This window comes from Strongylocentrotus purpuratus, unplaced genomic scaffold, assembly GCF_000002235.5.
Source record: "Strongylocentrotus purpuratus isolate Spur 01 unplaced genomic scaffold, Spur_5.0 spur5_scaffold_16, whole genome shotgun sequence".
NCBI classification, from domain to species: domain Eukaryota; kingdom Metazoa; phylum Echinodermata; class Echinoidea; order Camarodonta; family Strongylocentrotidae; genus Strongylocentrotus; species Strongylocentrotus purpuratus.
In genome coordinates this window covers 9595505-9617966 of record NW_022145601.1, presented here as the reverse complement: position 1 = coordinate 9617966, position 22462 = coordinate 9595505, and the positions used below count along the sequence as shown (strand labels likewise).

General features: G+C 37.5%; 2 protein-coding genes across 2 annotated transcripts; both read left to right on the top strand.

Annotated features, from left to right (window-relative positions):
• Positions 1–35: 35 nt before the first annotated feature.
• On the top strand, positions 36–8250 carry LOC580379 (mitochondrial division protein 1). Its single transcript, XM_780440.5, has 10 exons — positions 36–234; positions 1118–1505; positions 1894–2074; positions 2967–3088; positions 3744–3923; positions 5045–5133; positions 5842–6058; positions 6495–6617; positions 7449–7611; positions 7887–8250. Exons 1-10 carry the CDS (start codon positions 37–39, stop codon positions 8092–8094), a joined length of 1869 nt encoding a protein of 622 aa, XP_785533.4. The 5' UTR covers position 36; the 3' UTR covers positions 8095–8250.
• Positions 8251–10644: 2394 nt separating this feature from the next.
• LOC580441 (COP9 signalosome complex subunit 7b) lies at positions 10645–21930 on the top strand. Its single transcript, XM_780498.5, has 8 exons — positions 10645–10739; positions 13286–13495; positions 14907–14982; positions 16198–16346; positions 17443–17585; positions 18070–18175; positions 20655–20788; positions 21308–21930. The coding sequence occupies exons 1-8, from the start codon at positions 10686–10688 to the stop codon at positions 21345–21347; spliced, it is 912 nt and encodes a 303-aa protein (XP_785591.2). The 5' UTR covers positions 10645–10685; the 3' UTR covers positions 21348–21930.
• Positions 21931–22462: the final 532 nt, after the last annotated feature.

Here is a 22462-nt window from a genome sequence, read left to right as displayed (position 1 = left end):
CGCCCGCGCCCCTCGGCCTCGGCGCCTCTGCTATATATGCATGACACGTTGGATCTTCGTACGTACTGTCAAAATCTACCCGACCGCCGCGACGTTTGTCAGTTATTTTATCCCAATATGGACGAAGACATCCCTAATATTGTATCTGAAATCCGCAAACTGAGGAAAAAGCTTCGTCAGATTGAAAATTTAGAACGATTGGACCGACCATTAAATCACGAGGAGAATCTAAAGGTGAGTAATAGAACTGGGAATCGTCGTAGATTAATATTATTAGTGCATCCCATGTAAAGCTCTTGTGAACAGATTAAGTCTAGCTGATGTGTTTTTATAACGAGCTACCGCATCCGATGTGGGTCGCATGTCCCCCTACATCTGAAACCTTTTAGTCTATCCTACAACTAGTACAACTAGTACAACACCTATGAACATTTTTCTCTGCAAAATATAGTCTCGAATTTATTACATCATCTACATTTTAGGTGATGAATATAGGCCTAGTTCTAGATCTACATGTAGCTAAAAAAAACCAGACTAGGTCTAAATCGAATTTTTACAATCAACAATGACAATCCTAGATCTATTTCAGTATTTGTACTAGATCTAGATCTAAAAGAAAGATGTACATGGGACTACGCACACGTGCGCGACATGTGCGTTTATCTCTCACGTACACACCAATAGATAAACTAATTTACCAAATATAGGGGTCTATCAATTAGTAGGCGGTTTCCCGACAAATTTTTTTATCATCATGTATTAGTCAAAACGTACACTTTCACATGATTGGTAATAAGAGCTTCCATTTCATTTTTTGAAATTGGAGCGTTTCCAATACTGGTCTTTAACTTTAATGATTGCACAACCAATTGAATAGATGATTCTCTTAATTTAACTGATCCACTATCTTGTAATATTTGTATAAACACAAGTAAAAGCTGGCGTTTAATCTGTTTGCTGTACTCCTACTCAATTACTTGTCGCAATTCAGCCATTATTTTGTAACTTGATAATTATTGATATATACAATATCTTTGAATCCAAGCCATGCAGTAACACTAATATTAATAACAACCAACTTTTATGTGAAATATTTCATCTCTGATTTGTGTTTCAGGTTGACAAAAAGGGTTTTGTTCGCTCCCTGATCCAAGAAAAGGTGAAGTTCATCCAAGAAGACATCTCCATCACCCCTGAGACTTCAACCAGCACACCAGACTCAGAAGTCCTTCCTTCAGTTCCTTCAAATCTTCCGAAGAATCACCCGACTCCTGAGAAAAAAGAGGATCAAAGTTATGATAGTTCAGAGGTCAAGATGAAAAGAAATCATGATTATCTGGAGGATACCAGCGGAGATACAGTCGATGGAAGACAGGATGAGAGCAGTAGTAGTGTGGAGGGAACAAAGAGACCAAAGGATGATGGGAAGGCAGTAACAAGTGGAGGAAGAGGGGATGCCAAGCCTCCTGCAAAAAAGGGACCAGAGGCAGGAAAATCCCAAAGCAGTAAGCATTCAGTTTTCAGCAGTCCAGTCAGGAAAAATATTACAGATACTTCCCCCTGGAGATTCAAATACCGGTATGTGTACATGTATTATGGTAAATGACAGCCACACATACAATAGGCCAATCTTAGATCTTCGTGTACAGGTTATGCTTACCTTTTTTATTTTGTTCATATTTTTTTTCTCCAAAAATTGTATTGTTCTTTATGCTTTTAGACAGATCTTTTATCGTTTATTCTCAAGGTGTGTTTTTTTCTTCTGTTTTTAAGAATTCAAATCTGACACTTCATAGATTTATCGGTAACAATTGTTCTTTGAAAACTTTCATTTTGTTTTTTAAATGAATACTTTTCGAGTCTTCCTCCTAATGTGCATGCGTTTTTATTTAGCTCCACAGAAATCAGCTCCGCAGAAATCAGCTCCACAGAAATCACCTCCGAGAAGTCAATCTGTGTTGGAGAAGAAGAGAGAGAAATGGTCCAGAATGGTATTCAGAGTCCAAGTTGTCGAGGGTCACAACGACCTGATCACCAGCGTAGACTGCAAAGACAATGTCATTCTTTCTGGAAGGTATGTATTTAAAGGTCATGGTTCGATCCCTGATATGGCACTAATGTCCTTTTGACAAGGCATTAACCTTCATTTGCCACACTCGACCCAGGTGAGGTAAATGGGTACCTGGGAGGAATTATTTCCTTTAAATGCTGGAGCGCTGTAATAGCAGCTAGGCTAAAGCCATGGTAATGATTAATGCGCCTCGGGATAGAATTTCTAGATAGACGGTGCTATAGAATTGCCTATAATTATTATTAGTAGTAATCATTATTAATTATAGTCAGGAATAACATATGTGGTAGTGTTCAGGCTTTCCAGCGCTTGTATCATCATCGTCATCATAATGTGACGGCCATAGCAGAGAAAGGAGTTCACTCTGTGACACCACTTGCTTTTTTCAACTATGAACTTATGAATGTCTTCTAATTTGAGATTAAGAACAAAGGCATTTATATCCATGAACCCCCCCCCCCCCCACACCCCCTCCCTAGAAAATATACAATGTGTACCCTTGGTCCAAATGTTGTGAAATTTGGCCTTTCTGTATTCAAAAGGACATCTTTGTTTTAACTTGTTTAACTTGTTTCCATGCAGGTTTAAAGTATGCAGCAACATTTATTACTATGTCTGTATTCTTTCAGGCAGCATTGAGTTCATTGTCTGACACATCCCACGCTTGCTTTTATCACCAAGGTTGTAATGCACTGGTACAACCACTAGAGTTGTACCAGTGCATTACAACCTTGGTGATAAAAGCGAAACACACTGGTACAACTCTAGTGGTGCCATAGTGGGTAGTCAGAGAAGAATTTTGAAATTACCCCGACCTTCCATGTTTAAGAGTTAATACCAATTTTTTTTTTCTTCTGGATTTTACAACAAATTATCCCAATCTTTCTCATTTCAGCCGAGACACAACAGTGAAATCCTGGAGCAGTAGAACTGGTGAAGAGATGTGTAGTCTAGGAGGGCACAGTGGAGCCGTGACATCGGTGTACTTGCTGGCGACAGAGGAAAACCAAGCATTAGGTACGCATTTGAATTATTCCCTGATTAACCCTAAAATGGCCAACATATTTTGGTGGAAAATTGGATGAATTACATAAAAGTTCCAAGTTTCATGTCAAGCATGTGCATACATGTGCACAAGAACTTTCAGAGTCATCTTGATGGCAATTACAGAGCTGCCAAAAAAAAATTACTTTTTTTTAATTGATCTCCTGTTTGATCCCCTATATCAGCGAGGGAGAATCACTATGGATGTGCTATGCAACTGCTGGTACGCCATGCAGATGTGACGATTAAAAACAATGTGTTCAATAGAAAACTAAAGTTAAAACATACGTTAAGAGAAAAATATTCTCAAAAAAAATGAAATGCAGATGATACCAAAATAACAACAACAAAATACCTACCCAGTACTTGTAAGTAAACTATAGGTCCTAATATGGAAAAAAAAAACTGCATGAGGAATGGACATTTCTGCATTGGAAGTGTGTCGCACGTGGTTGTAAGTTTTGTTTTAATGAATTCCTTAATTTTGCTTGAATTTTTTTTGTTTTGTTGCCATCATGGCTCCTTTATGGGGTCGCACAAGGTTGGCAGCTCTGCGATTATATGAAGCATACCTCGAGTTCCTTAAGTAATGATACATTTGAATTGATTGTTTTCTATTTTCTTCCAGCCAGTCACTATGATTTTGAACCCAGCAAAGCATGCCGTCTCGCCCTCAGCTCATCGAGAGACTGTAGTGTGAGGCTGTGGGACTTAGACTCTTCCAAGGAGCTTCGATCCATTTACACATTCAATCCAGTGACAGCGATGGCATTTGTAGGAGAAATTTCCTGCGCAGTGACTGGGTCAGGTAAGTCTATTATAGCAGGATGGTACTGCACTACTGTAGTAATAATGCTTGATTTATCAACTTTTTAATAATGAGAAAGAATTTCATGAGATTGGATAAAAAGATTGATTAAAAGGCAATTTCAATGCTCTATTCTATTGAAAAATCTTGGACAATATTCACTGCGATATATAATCATAGTGTGCCTGACATTTCTGTATCTTTTAACACACAAATCAATGAGTATGCATTGGGACCTCCCCCTCCCCCACTCCCTCTCCTTACCCCCAAAATGCTTCCTCTTGCTTTTTTATGCGAGTTTGTTTTGCAGGGATGTCTTAGTATCCAGTTAATAAAGAAAATTAGTACCGTAATTAACGTTGTATAAACCGCCCTCGTGTATTAACCGCACCCCTCTTTTTCGCCCTTTAAAAAAAAAATAAAAAAAAAATAAAACTTTTTTTTTTTTTTGGTCGACTTTTTTTTTGCCGACTATGTCGGCAGCAAGCCTGGTCCGTGTTAAAATACCCACGCGGGAAGGCCTTTCATGTAACTGCGAGGTGCAGCTGAATGTGTAAGATCATTAATTAAATTCAAAAACAGTAGAGGACCTAGGATAGAACCTTGTGGTACACCATGTAATAGAAGAAAAATTGGAGGAATTATTATTATAAACTTCATATTGAGATCACAGACAAATTTGACAGACAAATTTGAGTGTTTTTCTAGTGTCCAAGTGGTGAGCCAACACACCGATTACTGAGCTGGGAGACATTGTCAGGCATAGCGCCAGGTGGAGGGGTATAAATCGAAACTTTTTTTTGGTGTACCGTGTATAAACCGCACCCCCGACTTTGAATTTTTTTCGGCGGCAAAAAGGTGCGGTTTATACACCGTTAATTACAGTATGTAATGGTACAGGCTCTTCCAATAAAGTCAGTATTTACAAAGCTATTGAAATGCATAAGTTTTTAAGACATAATATGAATAAAAGCACGGAAAACCCTGATTCAGATTAGGGTCAAGGTTTTAGGATCGGGATTAAGGAAGGAAGCGATTACTTTCCACAAGCAAGGAGCAATGGATGAAAGATGTTGTTTCCTTGTTGAATTATGTATTTGCTCTGAAATATTATAATACAGATGGAGGCAAGGTGGAGCTATGGGACGTGGCGTCTGGTGATAGCCTCTTTTCATCTTTGGCACATGAAGACAGTGTGACGTGTATAAAGGTAGTAACTTTTCCTACTTTTATTTTTCCAATCTAATCATTACCTTTAAAATTCACCACTTTGATTTAGGCGATCTGACATTTGTTCATGTAGTTGATCTGACACTTACACCATGCAGGCCCTATTTCCTTTTCAAGACATGAGATTAAGATTAGGTTTAGGTGTAGTGTTGCATCTAGAATTAAGTCAAGAATTTGATTGGTGTTTGAAATTGACTGGATAACAACTGTCGATGGAGCACATGTTGAGGAAACCTAGGCAAAAAAGAGATTAAACCCGATGGTGGCGCAAAGTTTCAGAACATATTACAACAAAGTCAATATTCAGGTTTTTTTTATCACATCCACTTTTTCATTGTTTGCCTTTTAAATTCAAAAAGTGATATGACACTTCTATATGTGCCTGTATATATGAATAATTTTAAAGGTAAAACTTGGAAGCATGTGCTTCTCTTCCACAGCGCCAAAGGCGATTTATTTAGATGAGATCTAGATGAATAAAAAGGTCTTGGTCCATGTAAAAGTAATGTCAAGATGGGATATGAAGCCCATAATCATCTCCTTATAGACGAGTGGTGGAACAAACTATTGATGGTGAAGTAATAATGAAGCTGCTGTCTTCAGCCCCTTATGGCAATTTGAGATATGTATCCCCCGAAATCATTGCATTGATACTGATTCACTCTGCTTGGTATCATTATGTTCAAAGGTCAGGGGTCGCCAGGTAGTTACCGCATCCAACGATGGGGTCATTAAGCTGTGGGAATTGAGGGACAGGTCACTGCATGTCATCTTTGAGTCGGAGAATATCCGCAGCCAATCAGGAACTCTAGTTCAACGACCAATCATGTCCTTGGGTTTATCCAAAAGTGACATCTACTATGGGGACGAAGGAACGAACGTCAAGGTTTTGGATTGGAAAAGAGGTGAGAGATATTGCAAGGAAGTGTTTTTGTCCTGCCTGTATAGAAATATTTCGACTTAGACATCATTATTTCTGGCATTGATATTACCAACACCTTATTTCAAGTTCTGTGTGGCTAATTTGCTACAAAAATTGGTATGAGCTGTCATTAAGTGATGCTCTATATTTTTATATCAGCATTTTTAAGTTATCAAACAATATTGATTTGTTAAGGAAAAGGAAAAGAAATGAATTTCATAGAGAAGTATTTCTGTATTTTCATATTGTTGCAGGTTCATGAAGATTTGTAGAGGACAGATAGATTGATATTTAGCTTTCCATTAACTAACTCTACAATTAGGCAGGGTTGAAAGAATCCTGTCCTAGGTAAAGACTTTCAGTGACATTGGCCATTATCTTTAACATTGACCTTTGACATTGACCTTTAACCCTTGCAGGAAATGTTAGGAAGCTGAGGAATCATCTTGGGGAGTTTGGCAGTACTTACTCCATGCTCCTCACCGATGATGTCATTATGTTCTCATCCTACGACCTAGACAATGGAGTTGGGGCTATCAACGGTAAGGACAAATTACGAAATGGTGTGTTGAGAACCGGAAGGGCATTGGGTTTCATGACGTACATGCATGCTCCAGTGATAATTGCTCTACAGATACTCCTCAACATTATCCAAGTTCCTAACTTCAACCCTATACCAAACATGATTGCTAACCTTAACCTTCGCTCTAAACCCAACCGAATGCCAAAAGGCAACCGTAGTCCTTACCCTGTACCATCTGCAGCATTTCCTAATGGAAATGTTGTCGGAGCATGTGACACGCAAATAGTGCACTAAAATGACAGATGGTGCCGTTATAGTATAGATAATGCAATCCAATGAGAGTTGTTGCAATCAAATGAGAGATGGTGCAGTCGCATGAGGGATGTTGCATTCAAATGAGAGTTGTTGCATTCAAATGAGAGATGTTGCATTTAAATGAATGATGGTGCAGTCCCATGAGAGGTGTTGCATTCAAATGAGAGATGGTGCAGTCGCATGAGAGATGGTGCAGTCACATGAGAGATGGTGCAGTCACATGAGAGATGTTGCATTCAAATGAGAGATGGTGCAGTCACATGAGAGATGTTGCATTCAAATGAGAGATGGTGCAGTCGCATGAGAGATGGTGCAGTCACATGAGAGATGGTGCAGTCACATGAGAGATGTTGCATTCAAATGAGATATGGTGCAAATCAAATGAGAGATGTTGCATTCAAATGAGAGATGGTGCAGTCACATGAGAGATGTTGCATTCAAATGAGATATGGTGCAAATCAATGAGAGATGGTGCAATCAAATGATTGTCTGTTCAAAAATATTTTCTTTTCTAATTATATTTTGCATTCTGCAGTTTTCTCAGCATCTGACAATCAGTACCTTGCCACACTCTGTGATCCAGAGACAAGTCAGATTGAATCCATTTCTTGCCTAGACCAATCAAATCCATCACTGTGCTTCGTAACAACTGGGCAGGAGCTAAGGATATGGCATGGTCTACCCAGTAACCAGCGCAGGTAAGAATGGCTGGGACCATGGGAGAACAACAGAATGTACATGTATCTAGTAGTTCATATTTGTTACACTTGATTGTGTAGTATGTTATGTTGTTTAATTATGATTTATTTTTTCAAAGATGTGTACCAATCAGATTCAAACATGATTCATATATGAATGGGGCAGCGCCAGGAGCATGACAACGTGACAGACATGTGCGCTATATAAGAAGCCATCATTATTATTATTATTATTATTATTTACATGTATCTATTCCTCTGTATTTGACCTGCAGTTCAGCAGACACCATCCCTGCGACCTTTGATGCTGCACTTACAAAACCAGCGGATGATTCTGATGATGAGTCCAGCGAATCAGAGCTGAGTGAAGATGAGGCATTCAGTCGAGGCACAACTAGGGGATCAAACCGGAGGTCAAGGCGGCAAGGGAACGTTGATCCGGAACAACAGCAGTCTTGGCTTTCATGGTGTTCATTAATCTGAAATCACTATGGTTTAGTCATCTGTTTGTTTTCTCAATGAGATTTGTGCATAGTTTTTTGTTTGGAGCTAGAAAGGAATTTTTCATATACTTTAACACAGAGGTCTTCCCTTTTGGGTCTGCACAGACAATAATATATATTTTATATATATATATATATATATATATATATATATATATATGTTATATATGTATATATATATTATATATTATGTTAATTTATGATTAAGAGATATGTTTAAAAGGACCTAGTTTACCATTTCCTTAGACAGTCAATCAGAGCTCGTTATATTCGCACCTTGTTCCTTTTAGTTTCCGTTTATATTGTTCGATTTCGGCTTTCTGTTTTATTCTTGCGTTTTACTCTGATGAGTGCAAGACGAATAGCTTAAATATAGCTCTTTTCAACGCTATTCTCCAAAAAAGGATTCTATTCCATAGAAATGTAATTCAGTTGCCAGCAAGTATTTATGAAGTATGACAAAGCTTCAGCCCTTTTCTATGGACATATCTTTATCTTAGGGTAGTTAATGTGAAAGGCTTACAGCAAGTTAAAAATATAGTTGCATCCATGTCACAACACAAGTTTACCACATCTTAAAGGTTCATGTAGTTAGTTTGTAATCCTCTGCAAACATTTAAATTCTACTTCTTTATGTACCTGTAGGCTTGCAAAAATGTTCATGCTTAAATCGACAGTTTGGTCATAATCTTGTCGTTCCTGGTAAAAATAAAAAATTGTCCAGTAGTGCCGTGTTTGTGCCATCGAACTGGATCGACCAAATCGATTGATCCATAATTTTTTCCCGTAACATGAGGGTAATCTTAATCGTTTCATTTTTTTAAAGAGTCCTATTTCGCACCCGGGGCAACGTGTCTGACATGAACGAACGATGTATTCCTCATATTTGGGGATAATACAGAGAAATCTGTATTAAAGCTCAGTGAGCAATGCACTCCATTTAGATATTACCAGATTTATCATAGATCTGAAATGTAATTAATCTGCTGTACACATCAGAGAATTATTGTATATCTTCCCTGGAGGAATTAAAGTTTTTATCGCATTTCAATTTGATAATCAGGTTTGAATTAGTGGGCATTTTCTAGTTTAACGATAGTTTCACCTTTATATTTCATCATAGCCATGCCTGAACATAGAACTGATCCGGGTCTTTCGGATGGTCTGGTTTTCTTTTCCGATAATTGTGATTTGCATCAGTTTACTATATAGAAACAGAGCATGGCATATTGCCCCCGACCACAGCCTTTCCATGAAAAAGAAGAAAAAAACTATAGTGCATACAATACATTCGTAAACAGGCCTTTTGATAAAAGTTAATTTTCTGGAAATAATCTAGACTTACAGGTACATCTACATGTCTATTTTCGCAACAGAAATTAATGAAAAACGTGTACTTATAATGAATAGAACAGCATTAGATATAGGGACCTGGTTTGATGGCATAAGGCAATACAATTAGGTATACCATAAGCCCTGACAATGACCACAACATGGTAGAGATACCTCCAAATGAGTGGGGATGTTGCACACATTGTGTACTAGAATGAATAAGCGGTGCGCAACACCCAATGATGTCAGTATTATGCGCTTTATTAATCAAGATTATTGTTTTTATTAAGTAAGGAAAGAAATTGATGTAATTTATATTGTTGCTGTGCAAATGTTAAAGAAACTTCATACATATTTGATAATGTAAATAGCTGCAACAACTATCAGATAATGACTTATATGTAGTATTAGCTTTGAAAGCAGAAAGCATTGAAGTAGACTTTTATGTGTTTCAAATAATTGAATTAAGGAATGAGGAATGTTAGAACATGTTCTTCCCACATATTATAGTACTTGAAGTACTGAATTATTGTTGTGTATTCAATGTCTTCTTCATAGATTTGTTATTGCCATTTTTGTAGAACAGCTCAAAGCATTTTGCTTTCATTTTTGAATGTGAAAATGTGCTGTGAAATGTAATGCCTGTCGAGCCATTATTATTGTAAATTATACAATTTGTGAAATATTGAAAGAGAGATTGTTGTAATTTGAATATATTTTATATTTTTCATTTCAAAGTATAGACTGAGCCACTTAAAGCAATAATAGTGTAGATAGATAAATAGAGAGAGAGAGAGAGAGAGAGAGAGAGGGAGAGAGAGAGAGAGAGAGAGTGTGTGTGTGTGTGTGTGAGAGAGAGAGAGAGAGAGAGAGAGAGAGAGAGAGAGGGATCGAGAGAGAGAGAGAGAGAGAGAGACAGACAGAAGAGATATGCTGAAAAATAAATGTACTGTAATGAAGCATGGATTTGTTATCGCTTGTGCGGCCCTGCATGTATGAATAAAACTACATGAACTTGAGCAAAAAAACATCTAGCTGTATATAATGGCAATATCCAGTGGAACAAGGAAAGAATATTAAAGCAAACAAAATCAAGACGAAAAGTCTTTGTCTTTTGCTATTACAACCACACTTGTTCTCTTTTTTTCTCTTTCTTTTTTCTGTCATGCTGATAAAAAGAAAACAAACAAAAACGAGTTTTCATTGAAGTGGACAAGTTTCCTTAGTGCGCATGCGTACATGCTGTGCACTGGACCGATTTTGTGCACTCCTTGTCACCCGACTACATTATTCGTAAGTGTAATAATTTCATTTTTACGTTACCTTACAAAATCTAACATTTTGTTACTATGATTTCGAAATTTGATAACATTCTCAATGTTATATGCCACTTTTTAGAGTCGTGAATTTCATGGAAAACACTATTAGGAGGGCGATTTTGGAGAAACTTCGATAACACAGTCCCATAGTCCATACGCTTATATTTGCGTAGAATTTGTGTTGTGGAATTTCGTGCCGAGGTCCAAGGTCGGTAACTTCGACCCGACGTCCGACTTGATTACCCAAAATGCAGAATAAACGCGACTGCAACAGACTGCAGGTTTTGTGCCGTAAACTTGATAAAGTACTCGTAACCCTATTTCCAAACTTAGTTTGTTGATGGGGCTTGAAAGTTAAAGCTTCCTGAAAAAGAAATGAACCGATGCCGATGGCGATGGCCGATTATTATAAAAACTAAAATAAAGACAGAGATGCCAAGTTCAAAGATCGGCAATGTGTGACATTTTCATGATTCGGCGCGCGTGCTTGCGTGCGAGGGTATAACACACGTATATCGTTTTTTCAAAATCGAGCGCGCACGTCGTGCGTAAGAGCATTTTTCTCAGACCCTCGAAATGCGTGATGTCACGCCTAATGCGTGATACTTGGTAGCTCTGTAAAGACTAATGATGAAGTTAAGACAAGAATGAAGTGAGAGAGTGAAAAAAAAGTGAGTGCCATGATAATAATTGACAAAGGCAGCCTTAAGCGGCTTACTTCAAATCATTGGGACATCACTTTCGGTTGCCGGTTGGGTGGTTGCGTTACATGACCGACCTTCAGGGAAACGAAAACGAAAGATCATGCGACCTTTCATTGATATGCCGTAAGGTTGTCACAAAGTGTTGGTTGAATTTGACCAGACCATTTGTAGATAGAGGGGTTTCAATTTTCATTCACAAACATTACGTAAATCAAGGGGCATGATTTCACAAAAGGTTGGGCAATGCGACCTCCAGACCTGACGCGATGCCTCGATGAATCAAAGTTAGCCGCCTTACGCCATTACTGGAATCATGATGTTGATATCACCAAGCAATTCTCGGCATGCATTTTCCTGTGTGGAGAGCCATGGAAACAAAACCTCAAATGTGTACGTAATCATCCGTTCCCGCGCCGCACATCGTACACAACAAACCTTGCAAGTGCAAGCTACTTTTGGATCAGAGAATAAGAATTAAGAGTAATTTTACTCTAAAAAATCACAGTCTTACCTTTAATCATTATTAGGAAGAACTTCTGATTTTTCCAGTCGTAATCCAAAGTTGAAATCCTGTGCAAACTTGAAGAAATCCTACTGATATTTTTCGCTGTTGAGTATTTTTTTCCCCCTACATTTGTCTCAGTACTTCTGGTAATCAACTAGGCCAATACAAAGAAATAGCACCAAAAATTATGAATTGATTTATGTAGCCCAAAACTCATTTTGGTATTAGTTTTTGTTATTACAAGTGTAACAGTGGTCTTTTGCTAATGCTACAAATTAGGCCTGAGTCAAACCGTTTAACCTGTCCGCATTCATCAAAACCGTTTAGCATTTCTCGCTCCGTTGAACCATTATTTGCATACATTTTGGAATGTGCTAATAGTCCACGATAAAGATAATCAAAGAAACCGCGGTGTAATGTTACTGTCATACATCGACTCCTTCAAAGAAAACCATAGATATCTTCGTGGTTTGAGAATTTTTTCAGGATTTTTCTGCATGTCAGAGGGTTAGTACAGTAGAAGGAATATAGTAAGTAACATTTTATACAAAAATTAAGCAATTTTTTCATCAACCTTCAACAATATTACCAAGTTACTTTAAACGAAACAGTTAAAACGTTTAGCACAAAAACCGTAATGACTCGGGCTTACTACAAATGGACCTTTGAGTGTTTACCACATGATGCAATATGCTTTATTCTCTTGTCTGCATGATTTGTATGGGAGAAAACCTCAAAAACTGATTTTGATTCAAAGTTTTGTTCAAGTTTTGTGAAGTTGCAATTCTGTGCCAGTTGTTTTGCTTAAATTTAATCAACATGCTAATATGAACATAAGAATTTGATTATTTTGTATACATTACATGAGCAGCATTACTTCAGACATGTAAAATTTTTCTTTCTCATGGTACATGTACTTGATCTTCTTCTAATCAGAGTTTAAAGGAGTTAATTCCTCATATTCACCCATCATTTGTTATGATGATGATTGTAGTTGATGTAGTCATTAAATTGTAGTAGTCGTAGTAATCATCGTCGGTATAGTACATGTAGTAATAGTAGTAGTAGCAGTAGTAATGTTGATAACAATGAATAATAATAATGATGATAATAATCATAATAATAGTGATAACGATGATGATAGTAATAATGATGATCTTAATAAGTGTAATTAAGAAAAAAATCATAATGATAATAATATGAGAATGAATTAATAATACTATTCTTCCTTTAATAGGGCCCTGCAATCATATTTTGCCTGTATTTTGTCATTCTTTTAATCAATTTATCATTCTTTTCTCCTGGCTTAAGGAAATTGTTCCAAACAGGTTAGGCATCTGCCGTGCTTCCTCAGTCATGAACAACAAGTCAAGCTTGAACAGCCCCTGCTCCCTGGAGCAGTATCTCCTCCTAGCGAAGACAGCCAAGGGCGCAGCCATGGTGGCTCTTATCAAGCAGTGTGTGGAGGCGCCGGGGGTCCATGTCTTTGGAGAGCTTCTAGAAATGCCAAACGTTACTGAGGTGAAAGAAATTTTAATCACTTTAAAACCCCCACTGCACTTATAGCTACTTGCGCCCTCTATATAACAAACAATGCATAATCGGTGATCACTGGTCCCCCGTGATCCTCTTTTTCTTATGTTAATTGAGAGCTGAGTTGATGAGATAACCACTTGTCCAGTGACCTTGCATTATAGCTACTTGCGCCCTCTATTTAACAAACAATGCATAATCGGTGACCACTGGTCCCCCGTGATCCTCTTTTTCTTATGTTAATTGAGAGCTGAGTTGATGAGATAACCACTTGTCCAGTGACCTTGCAGGGAGATCAAATCTCTCCCGTACACTAGTACAGATAAGCTTTAATTTTGAGACTCAAAAGCATTAATAATTCAGTTGCTTTCTTCGCCTCTCTGCACAGTTGCTCATTTGCCACATATGCAGTTTTGCACAAAACAATGGCACCAATTCATAAAAGGATTGCTTTGTGCATCTCAGTGACTCTGCAAGAGTACCCACTTCTGGTCTTAATTAGCTCCATGACAATCCTTATAGAATAATCCTGCACTTGAAACAGTTGAATAATCTTGTTTAGTATATCTATCCCATGATAACTACAAAGTGGCACAGGATTTTTGTTGTGGCATGAAAAGAGTTCCACGGCAAGTCCAGCCCAGTCAAATTTACCGGTAATAAATAGAGAGAAAAAAAAAAAACTAAACGGTGAAAGTTTCATCCAAATCGGATGAAAAATACCAAAGTTGTGGTATTTTAAAGTTTTGCATAATTTCATGAAACAGTGATGTATCCCATAGGATGTATACAAACATTTCGTTTTAATGATGTCATTCCCTCATTTTCCTCTGTTTTGTACATAGATTTTTTTATAAGTACCACTTTTCTGCTCTGGGAATGTACGTAAGACATGGCTTGAATCCTCTAAGAATATGTGCAAAATCACTGTTGTCAAGTCACCAAACTGTAGGTCAGATATGGGGTATGGGGATCTAATCTTGGCACTAATGTCCTTTGGCAACTGTGGCAAGATGTTAATCTACATTTGCCACTCTTTACACAGGTGTAAATGGGTACTCAATATGCCTGAGTACCAGTTACTTTGGTTACTGGACTATCACCAGGGTAATAATGTCTAAGCCCCATGAGCGTCACTGCGTGACAGATATGAGCGCTTTTTGAAGTGGCATTATATTATCGAGATGAGCAATTATAAAGGAACCAAATACAATTGCCTCACAGAATCTATAACAAATGTGCTTGCTTGTCAATCTGGTGGTAGTGGTACAACAAGGGTGATGTTTATTTGCCTGTTTTAATGAAATTATATAAAAATCATTTTTTTCCTCTCTTCCAAATATTTGTCATTAAGCTTACAATCTTTTCATTGTTTTCCTTTATATTTTATCATTTTCAGCTTGCTGATGGACCTAATGTAAATTATGTAGAACTCTTGAACCTTTTTGCCTTTGGAACTTATAGTGATTATTTAGGTAAGTTGTAAAACTTTTAAATATGAATCTTCAAAACATAGTCAAATGAATAAGAGAAATGTATTCTAAATAGTATGTGTATTAAAGATAAACATTAACAATTTAAATGAAGTTAAAAGTAATTGAATGGTGGGAAAAAAATACAGATTCAATCCAAACTCACACTGACTGTTGAATTCTATAAATAAGTGATATTTGTCAAACTATTTGGCACAAAATCTATCATAGCTGAATGATTTGCCAATAGAGATGCTAAAGCTTGTCGCATGGAACTCATAGGTTCAGTCAATGTGATTTCCAACAAATTATGTATACTTTATGTACATAATGCTCATCCAAACCAGCAATATACTGAGAGAAAAAAACATGATTAAAAAAATGTATCAAAATTATTCCTAGCAAGATTTTCTTGCAATATGTTTCCTTCATGAGAAATCACTATTGGTTTCAATGTGAATATTGCATTCAGTACATAATTTAAATTTCACTGGTTATCAAAAATCAATGTTCAGTTAAGTTTATTTCATATTTCAAATTACACATTGTCAGTTTTGTTTACAAGAAATGCAATGGGTGATTTCAATACAGTACACAAATACTATATTACAGCACTTTGGTTTGCTTGTAGTTGTAAACTAAGGACTGGGTAAAATTAGAAATGAGGATATGAAGAAGCCACATGTAAAAGCATAGCTTATTGGTTGTAGGCTCCAGATAGTGCGGTATTGTATGTAATCCCGTAGGATTTTTTTGCCAAAATTATTATATTATTATTTTGTTGTTGTTGCTGTTTTGGCTTCAAAGGGTCCCAATTGGCCAAAAATGATGGGGTTCAAATCTTCGGACCCCTCCTTCATTTCCTGGGGGGTCCATATTGGGCTCCAAAATGGCTTATATAAAGCACAATAGGGAAATTTGGTGTCTTCGGGAAAATTTGAACCCCATGTATTTCTGATAGCTTGGACCCCAATGAATCCAAAAATGCAAAAACAAAAATCATATTTTGGCACAAAAGTCCTACGGGAGCTGTTTCAGTGACATACCATACCACACTAAGAGGATAATACAATAATTTTAATACATTAATTAATAATCTTAGAGGAAACTTATATTGGGATAATATGTAACTTTTATATGTAGCTTCCTCAGTGTAATTTTTTCCTATATAGTAACTAGCAAATGATTTTGTTTGCATTTAAATCTTTATTTTTTCAGCTAATGTTGACAAATTCCCGGAATTAACAACGCCCATGGGTTGCAAGTTAAGGCATCTCACTATCGTGTCGTTAGCTGCCAAATGTAAGAGAATACCCTACGCTGTGCTCCTCCAAGAGCTTGATTTGAAGAACCTCAGAGAGTTAGAAGTGAGTATTCGTATATTGTCTTAATGACTCTTTACAAAAACGTGTATGCAATTTATATTTTTTGATGTACATGCATTTTCTACAACTTTGTCTTTTATTTTTTTCTTCATGTTTCTCCTCTCCGTTTTCCTGACTTCATGTTATATTCTGTTTCTTATTTTTGCTGCCCAAGCAATCTTATCAAAGTAACTATAACAATATTGACAAATCAATTGAAACTGTATTTTATGTTTGAAATATGCAATGAGTGTTTTATTTGTACGCATGATCAATTCAGCCATTGGGCTGCGACACATGTTTTTTAATAAACCTTGATTCAATGATTCAAGTCTGGGCAGTGTTCTGAGATTTATTCCAACTCACGGATAAAATCTGAGATTTTTAAAACATTATGATTGAAAAAAAACCTTAAAACTTTTCTTAAATCAGTATTATGAGAATCGTTTAGGCAAGATTTTTATCTCACTAAGATACACCCATTTGTGATGCGATAATCGATAAGAAGTGGCGCTTGATTTCTTTTTCTTTGTGGTCAACCTCAATTTTTCACCAATAATGGGGGGGGGGGGTAGGGCACTTGGGTTTATTCCGCTGCTTATGATCTGAACTTAAAGACACAAAGTAGATAGCTCTCATGGGGGAATTCAACACCGTTCGGATGTTTACCCAATGAGAGGTGCTGTCACTCATCAGAATTAGCCTTCAGTTTTATGACCAGCAGGCCTTATGTAATGTACTGCATTTTCCACCCATTCCCCCACATGGTAAAGTCATTATCTCACTTTTCCCTCACCCAAAGACTCCCCGAGAGACGAGGGGGTATTTCTTGGGTTGGTCTACAGGTTCGCTGTGTGCAGACCTGTACACGCTTAATAATTTTTTTTCCCTACAAAATCTGGTGTCAGCAAATTATGGCCTTCTGCACATGGAAACTGACGACTCACCCCTTTAAACAGAAGAAGAACACAAGGGAAGAAAATCCTGCCTCAAATGAGAAGTCACTTGGGAAGGACACTAAGTGTGACTGCATAAATTCCAAGTTAGGTTTGAGTTAGACTGAATTCTACCTGGATCTTTGACCCATTTCCTCTCTTAGGACCTTATCATTGAGACCATATACTCAGAGATCATCCAGGGCAAACTGGACCAGAAGAATCAACTCTTAGAAGTCGAATACACCATCGGGCGAGACATCAGGCAAGATGCCATCACTGATATCGTTGGCGTTCTACAGGAATGGTGAGATAATACGTTGAATGATTGATGTTCTTTGAACAGCTTTTTACCCCTCTTGTTATGGCCCGGTCACACATAGACGATGCACGGCCGGCGCATTGAAAATCAGAAAAAAAACTGTGAGCCCAACTTTTGTCAGGATTTGGAAGAAGCTAGCGAGCTGACACCGAATGCATAGCGTGTTGCTAGTGTGCTGCGCGTATACAGGGCGTGGGCTCCGCGCATGTCTGGTCAACTGTGGTCAACAATTTTTGTGACTTGTAAACAAAAGTGATTTCACTTCATGCAACTTTTAGGGATTTGCAAAATTCAGTGTCATGTCAGCTGTGTTTCGGTTATGTCGCAAAATGCGACGCTAGCAAATCTTAACCACTTGCAAAATTTGTGAAATGTTTCATGCATGTGAAAGCGTCTTGCTTTATTTCAAATTCTATGTGGTCAGTTTGAAACTGTAGATTGTACTCTTGTTGTGTCTTTCATGCTGTAGGTGTGATGGTTGCGAAACAATGCTGAACAACGTTGAGGAGCAGATCCATCGAGCGAACAAACATAAAGAAAACTGCTTTAAGGTCAAATCACAGATAGAAACAGAGGTATGTGATTAGTTAGTTTTGGCAGAGGTAATGTAGAGATGTCTGGGACGAGTGGTTTAAACACTTGACTTAGTTGTCCGGGCACATGACCAGGGGTGTGTTTCCCTCAGATCCTAAGTCGAACTTAACTCTAAAGTTGGACTTACACATTATGGAGAGCCATTCGTAACCTTAGAATAAAATATATTCATAAGCGAAAATTCAAGTATTTTGGACTTTTCATAAATTCCACATCAGGAACATGAAATCTCCTTGATAATGAAAAATATGAAAGATTTGAATCAACATTTTATGTCTTTTAAAATAACTTTTACAAAACATTTTCAAAGATGCTAACGGTTTTCCATAATTTAGAGATAAGATCAACTTAAAGGTACTATGTCCCTTTTGCAGCCAACCTCAAATTCTGTAGAACTTTGCAGGAATTATGAATATGTCATGTATGTCCTATCTGTGAAATTTAAACGTTAGCAGTGTCCTTATATTCGAATTATGCAAGGAAACCCGTTTACTTGCTAGACTTCACTGTCAGACACTATTGAGTGACTGACTGGCTTTTTTATGCCTCCGTTACGAAGTAGCCGGAGGCATTATGTTTTCGGGTTGTCCGTCCGTCCGTACGTCCCGTTCTCGTGATCGCGTTATCTGAAGAACAGATTCATGGATTCCTGCCAAACTTTGGTCATGTATGTATCTTGCAGAGCCGATGAACTGATTAGATTTTGGGGTCATGAGGTCAAAGGTCAAAGGTCACAGGGCTCATTATGTATGCAAAAACAGCTCGTGATCGCGTTATCTGAAGAACCGATTGATGGATTCCTGCCAAACTTAGGTCATGTATGTATCTTGCAGAGACAATGAACTGATTAGATTTTGGGGTCACGAGGTCAAAGGTCACAGGGCTCATTATGTATGCTGAAACAGCTCGTGATCGCGTTATCTCAAGAACCGATTGATGAATTCCTGTCAAACTTAGGTCATGTATGTTACTTGCAGAGCCGATGAACTGATTAAATTTTGGGGTCAAGGTCAAAGGTCATGCGGCTCATTATGCATGCAAAAATAGCTTGTGATCGCATTATCATTAGAACAGATTGATGGATTCCTCCCAAACTTAGATCATGTATGTATCTTGCAGAGCCAATGAACTGAGTAGATTCTTGGGTCATGAGGTCAAAGGTCAAAGGTCATGGGCTCATTATGTATGCAAAAATAGCTTGTGAACGCATTCTCATTAGAACTGACAGATGGATTTCTATTTAACTCGGGACATCTTGCAGAGCCAATGAACTGAGTAGATGTTAGGGTCATGTGGTCAAAGATCAAAGGGTCATAAATGTATATGAGAAATTGCTTGTAATCACGATATTCTGAGAACCTGTTAATGGATTACAATTGAACTTGAATTTGAACAATTTCTTCTGTTTTGGTTTGTAAAATTGCTCTATGACGGAGGCATCATTTCGACTGTGAAGTTCGAAGTTCCATCTAGTTTCTTCTTTGGTAATAGCATTACATGAAAAGAGTTGTAAAGGGTACATGACCATTTGTCTACATCAATAACCCACCTCTTGGGATGGCCAAGATTAAACTGATTGAATCTTTGCGCAGCATAAAACGTATGACCATTCGGTACAATTGTCTGAAAATCAAGACTATTAATTTTGGGCTCTATAGCCCTAAAGTCGATTTGACAACTAATAGTCGTTATTTTCCAACTTGGAGACATTTTCAAGCCCCACCTTTTTTAGGGAAGTTCTAAATTAGTATTATCTTTCAAATGCAGTTGGAATTTACCTTTTTCATTTTTGTGGCCTGCAAATGGGACATAGTACTTTTAAGATCTTTGTGAAACACCTTCCTGGTCCCTGTAACATACAAGTTACAGTTTATCATATGTCCTTCAAATTAATTATATCTCTTCCAAGAAATAATAATAAGAATTCATTTATGTTACAAATAGATACAGTTTTTGGTATGATACAATAAACTACAGCAACCTTGGAGATAAAGATAAGATTTTTACGACTGATTGTATGTCAATTTTCATGTTTCATGAATACGTGATTTGTTTTATTTTTATGTGAAGGTAAGAATGTAGAAATGAACTGTATGGCACTTTCATTAGACCTGTGTGGGGATATCCACAATGATCTTGTACCGCAACCACTGCTTCATCCTCTGTGCTATTGCACCTTTTAATGTCGAGGGTTCAGTGACACAAAGACGTAACTCCATGTTTTGCCAAGATGATTATTTGATATCAAAATGTTCAGAAAAATGTGGGCTTTCCAGGAAACACAAAGACTTAACTCCACACAACACCCCATTGAAGTCAATGGCTAGTGAAACATAGACTTAACTCCTTAAGGCCCAAGTGTTCAGTAACAAATAAACCACTTTTTCTCAAAATGGCCAAAATGGAGTTACGTCTTTGTGTCACTGACCCCTCGATGTCTTGTTCCATTTGTTTTCACAGGTGGTTAACATCAAGAAAGCCATCAAAGCGTCGTCAGTGGCGCAGGAAGGCGACGAAGCGGACATGGGCGTCGACACAAGAGAGATGGAGGCGCAGTCCATGAAACCCTCCAAGAAACCGTCCAAGATGAAAGGGTAAGAAAATTCATCTTCTGCTGAGGGCCAGAAGGACGTTAGATCATATAGTATTTAATAGAATTAATGCCCTTCTGGCTCCGACTAAATGATTTTTGAGTGGGGAGAATTTGGTCAAATATTCCTATGTAGGTTTGAAGTTTAAAAAATCAAGAAAGAGTATTTAGAAGATAAAACATCATTTTTAACAATTTAGATGATGTATGAACTGGAACATGTTGTTTGGATGTGCATTTAAATCTTCCATAATGATAATAATATTCATCTGAATTTATAAAGCGCTTAATACGAAATACCCTCTCTGGGAGCTTTAGAGATATTATTACCCCTGTCATTGGATTAATTTTTGCGCAATGTGCACAATCTCCACTCTAACTTTTAAACAGTAGGTTTAGTTATGAATGGTTTGCTCTGCAACATCAGAAAATTCATGAGTTTTAAAAGTGGTCAACATTAATGAACTTTAAGTACTGAATTTTATCCTCTTTTTATTCCATCTTTCTTGCTTTCTACATCTAGTTTGAGAGGTAGTGGAAAATTCTGGACGAAGTCAAACTGAGGAGCGAGCCCAACGTTTGGGAGTGTGCCATCGTCGCCCCCGGCAACATGATCGCATCCTCCCGAAAGACACTGAACAGAAAGGCTTTGATTTCAGGGACTGTATTTTCAGCCTCATCATGCTGGAGTCTGGAGAAGATGTATATATATATTATGATATCCATTTTGTGAACATCGGAGTTGGGGTGGGCGTGGCTGAGATGGTCGTATGGAGGACAGTTGGTCACCATGGAAACTCCTCAGCTAGTTTTGGAACCCGTCCATGCTTCTAGACCACGTTGGGGGAAAACATACTTTTTATTTTGATTGTACAACACATGATCCAGGGGCAATTACTCCGTGGTTAAGCTCATTTGCTACTTGAATTCCTGGATGCACTTTTTCTTAGACCAAGCTCTTACCCTAAACCTAAGCTAACCTTTTTTGCTTCAATCCAATGTATGTCTGTAAGACTAGGATTATTCATTAATTTTGAATACATGTGCATGCAACTGCATCGCGTTATCAAATTCAACTGCATCCTTCCGTGTAGCAAGGAGAAGGTGTGGTTCAGAAAGAAAATTCAATCCACTTAAAAAAAAAAACTTGATAGAGAGGAGAAACCTAAACCAGGGGCCTGTTTCATAAAACTTGTTATCTATAACAAATGCTAAATTTCTATGACAAATTTGCTCTCAGCCAATCAGATGCCATGATTTCAGTGGCTTATAACGGTAGCTTGTAACTTGTTATTGATATCAAGTTTTATGAAACAGGGCCCATATGCAACCTAAAACGAGAGTGGAATCCTAACCCTAACCCTAACGTTTGGTCACCAATATCTATATCAATAATTTCTTATCATTTTGATGATTCCAGAACCTTGCAGTACACACCAATACTTATATGCTAGATGATCAACCTTTTCTGATTGATTCCACAACGTTTCTTTCACAATGCAATCGCATGACCAGAACTCAACTTAAGCTTTAATCATTGAGTGATTTATTGAATATGTATCGTTCGTTCACAAGTAGTAGCTTTCCTTTCTTCATCTGAGGACATTTTTTAAAATTTTGTTTAAAGCCCACCGTACATTATATTGTACAATCAGACTGCTATCCCATTTTCGAATAA